At 38.3% G+C, this 3,809-nt stretch overlaps 1 protein-coding gene across 1 annotated transcript; it reads right to left on the reverse strand.

Annotated features, from left to right (window-relative positions):
* Positions 1–205: 205 nt before the first annotated feature.
* On the reverse strand, positions 206–3,432 carry LOC113302665. Its single transcript, XM_026551613.1, has 2 exons — positions 1,187–3,432; positions 206–995 (listed from the first exon to the last, which is right to left on the reverse strand). Exons 1-2 carry the CDS (start codon positions 1,766–1,768, stop codon positions 963–965), a joined length of 615 nt encoding a protein of 204 aa, XP_026407398.1. The 5' UTR covers positions 1,769–3,432; the 3' UTR covers positions 206–962.
* Positions 3,433–3,809: the final 377 nt, after the last annotated feature.

A 3,809-nucleotide genomic window follows, 5' to 3' on the forward strand; every position in this document is an offset into this window, starting at 1 on the left:
TTCCGAAGTTCAAGGGACTACCTGGTGAAGATGCTAATCAACATCTCCAACAATTTCAGAATACAATAAGAAATATGAGAAAGAGTGACAATGATGCTGATACAACTTTCCTACAAGCTTTTTGTCATGTACCTGAGTACAATGACAAGAGGGGGTGGATAGATTGAGGATAAACCTCTCTGAGTTCAAAGAACACAGCCTAAGAAGAACAAAGTTATAATTTGATTAATGATTTCTTTCCCTAACTATTACAGAACTTGAGCTTATAAAGCTCGAATCTACTCAACAGATCCAACGTCTACAATACCACCAGATGGTTATATCTAAACCACTCTTCACGAATGATAAAGACACCCGTTAATAAGTTATTTACTACTAATAAGCCTACTACTAAATACAAACATTGAGTGGGATAAGGGGCACCTCTTCTCATCATATCGGGTACATGACATTCCCCACTCCTTGAAAACATCCTTGTCCCCAAGGATGAGAACTAAGCTGCCAACACCTCTTCTCATCATATCGAGTACATCATGATATCCATATGTGGGTAAGCATGTGCATAATCATCAAAATTCGTAGCTTGGGAAACACTAACAGAAGCGGCATGAGCAATGAGACTCATCACTGCTGCAATTTGCATAGGCTCCACTCTGAACTTGTACGGTGTTGTCTACCCCTGGTGGAAGTTTCCTGAGCTCCAGCATAGTTGTGAACAGCTTTGGCTTCAGATATAAAAAAGTAAGATAAGTTCTCTACTATTATTACTCCACCTCTCATATGTTGACTGCGAATGTAACTCTTGACTGCAAGCTGTGTTGTAACCGTCAACTGTTCGAGAAACTCAACATATCTCATCACTACATTTTTGAATACCGGGAGGAATGTGAAGATGTAAATTCCAGTGACAAGGGAACTTGGTGTAGATCGATTTGAATTTCGACTATTCCCATGAATACTCATCAACACACAATATAAAGGATCATCACAAGGTACTGCAATCAAGATAAAAATGTCCAATGACTGTTGTCAGAACCACATGCAGGGGAACAAGATCAGGTGCATTCTCAGTGAGATGCACTTTGCCTCTATCAAACACTAACCTACTATAATTAGTACTAGTACCATTTCCGATGTTGCAGAAAGCAGCGGAAACCAATATGAATTTCCAGCGCAAGTACCCTACCTGTAACATTATAGTAAGAATTAGTTCAACTTCCGCAACAAACTCCACGAGGTTACCATCACCAGGCCAACGTTGTGACAATGGATGAACTGCAGCATGAAAATGCACTTGATAGAACCTATGAGCGTACACGGTTGAAGCATTGAGTGGAAGTAGATTTGCGGATTTTTTCTCTTGACTAGCGAACAACATGCCTCTGTCATATGTCCAGTGAGTAGACTTGATGAGAACTACCACATGATAACTCGCTGTAGACACTGTATTAGCTAAGGTAGAAGCTCCCATAAGTAGTCCCTGCGGTGTAACACTATCATGCCAGTTAACTTCATACCAGTTACCTAATATGTTCTGTAAGAAACAATAACACCCCCACTGTTCAAAACAACTTCTAATAAGGATGAGAATTATTTTAGGAGGAGAACCACAAAATCCGACAAAAGCATCAGCTGCACCTAGAGAATGCATCAGTTGTGAAGATATTACTTTGGCTGCTATACAATTGGTGCTAAAGATTTGATGGCAAGGGACCCAAATTAACTGCAGCTGGAAAAGAACAGAGGCTTCTTCCCACATATTAAGCATTTGAACCCCCCACTGACCAGCCTGCCCAATAGCACCCACTCTGGCAAACAAGAGTAAAAAAAAAACTCCAGTTCTCCCAGTCAGTTGATCAACCCACTGATAAGCAATCTGAATTACACCCAATTACATTCGCAGAAGCATCAATACATATCGAGCTATATTACCTCTATTCACAAACAGCTGACTGCCATCACAATTGTCACCCTTCTTAAGAAACAAAAACACCATAAACTTTGTAAACTCCAAGTCTACTTGATACCCATTGTCAAGAGCTAACTCATGAATAAACATTTAGTGGTATCCAGCTATTGAATGGAAACACACAAGGGATATAAACGAATGAGAAGCAACCATATTACATAATCTATATTTACCAGCAAGATATGAGTACCCCATAATGAGTTCAATTATTTTTCCACGGTCAAATACTTCACCCATTTTGAGCTGCAAAAGGAAATCAATTCTAACACCCCATAAATTACAAACTGCACTCTCAGGCCTTTTAACAAGTAGTCCCACATCAACATGAAGTACAACATCATGAACACGCAGGGGAAGTACCGAATATCCATAATCGGATATAAACCCAAGTCTAAGAATCAATTTTCTGAAATACTTGCCACGATCAAATACTATATCAGCTGACTTGAAACAACGGCAAGAAAATAACCCAGTAGGCAATTGGTTGAAAAAAAAATTGTGCTCAAAACATACAATATCCAGGAGGAGCATTTGAACAAACATCTGCCAGGTGGTACTAGAAACACTACCATTATCCAACATACAAGCAAATTGAACTCTAAACCATGAATATGACCAGTACCCATTCTTGGAATTCAGCTCATATACAAAATTTATATCAAATTCATCCATTAAAATTGAGTAAACATATAATGTAAAAGAACAAGAAGTAATTGAATCAAAACCGAATTCAGAAACACCAGCTAAGTAACAAAACCTTTTAATGAGTTTGAAATATTTCCTGGATCAAATATGATATGAGAAGAATTGAGAATAATGGGAAAACACTCACCAATTACTGGATTAGGAGAACTCAAGATCTGATTCTTCCTATTGAACTCATTCCCTGCAACGTGCACAACCTTGGTTAGAATTGATTCGACTATTGAATCCTCTATGTCTTCATCGAAAAAAAAACGAAGGAATCCAATATTCTTCTTCGTCAGTGGTTGGATCTTCTTTGTCATCAAAGAAGAACGATGGAATCAACTCATCAGTGGAATCAAAAGAATCAACGATCAATTCTTCAGCCACAATAAACTCTTCAATCATTGTTTCTTCTAGACCCACAGATTCTTCCGCTGTTTGTTCTTCAGAGTGAATTTCTTCTTGAATCTGTTGAGATTCGTTAACCCCATAGGTTGACTGTAACTCCTTAATCGCTGATGGTGGTAATTAAATTGATTCCCACCTAAGCTTGGCGAAGGATATTAGAGACTCTAATTGCGAAAGATGATAATTTCGACATGGTGAAGGTTCATCGTTAAGTAGCTCATTATACCTTCTCTTGACATCAAGGAAATAGAGATAGGCTTCAGCTTTCTCCCTAACTAGATACGCAAAATACTCCATGGATCGAAACGAATCTAATACTAATTGTCGTGTACCTGAGTACAATGACAAGAGGGGTGGATAGATTGAGGATAAACCTCTCTGAGTTCAAAAGAACACAGCCTAAGAAGAACAAAGTTATAATTTGATTAATGATTTCTTTCCCTAACTATTACAGAACTTGAGCTTATAAAGCTCGACTCTACTCAATAGATCCAACTGCTACAATACCACCAGATGGTTACATCTAAACCACTCTTAACGAATGATGAAGACACCCATTAATAAGTTATTTACTACTAATAAGCCTACTACTAAATACAAACACTGAGTGGGATAAGGGGAACCTCTTCTCATCATATCGGGTACATGACACTTTTCCATTCTCATTGGTAGACCAAGCAGAATCTTGGTTATACCGTCTCTATCCCGGAAGTATTACCACATGAAATGGAATGAAAAATCTATT

Source organism: Papaver somniferum, chromosome 8 (genome assembly GCF_003573695.1).
Source record: "Papaver somniferum cultivar HN1 chromosome 8, ASM357369v1, whole genome shotgun sequence".
Lineage (NCBI taxonomy): Eukaryota > Viridiplantae > Streptophyta > Magnoliopsida > Ranunculales > Papaveraceae > Papaver > Papaver somniferum.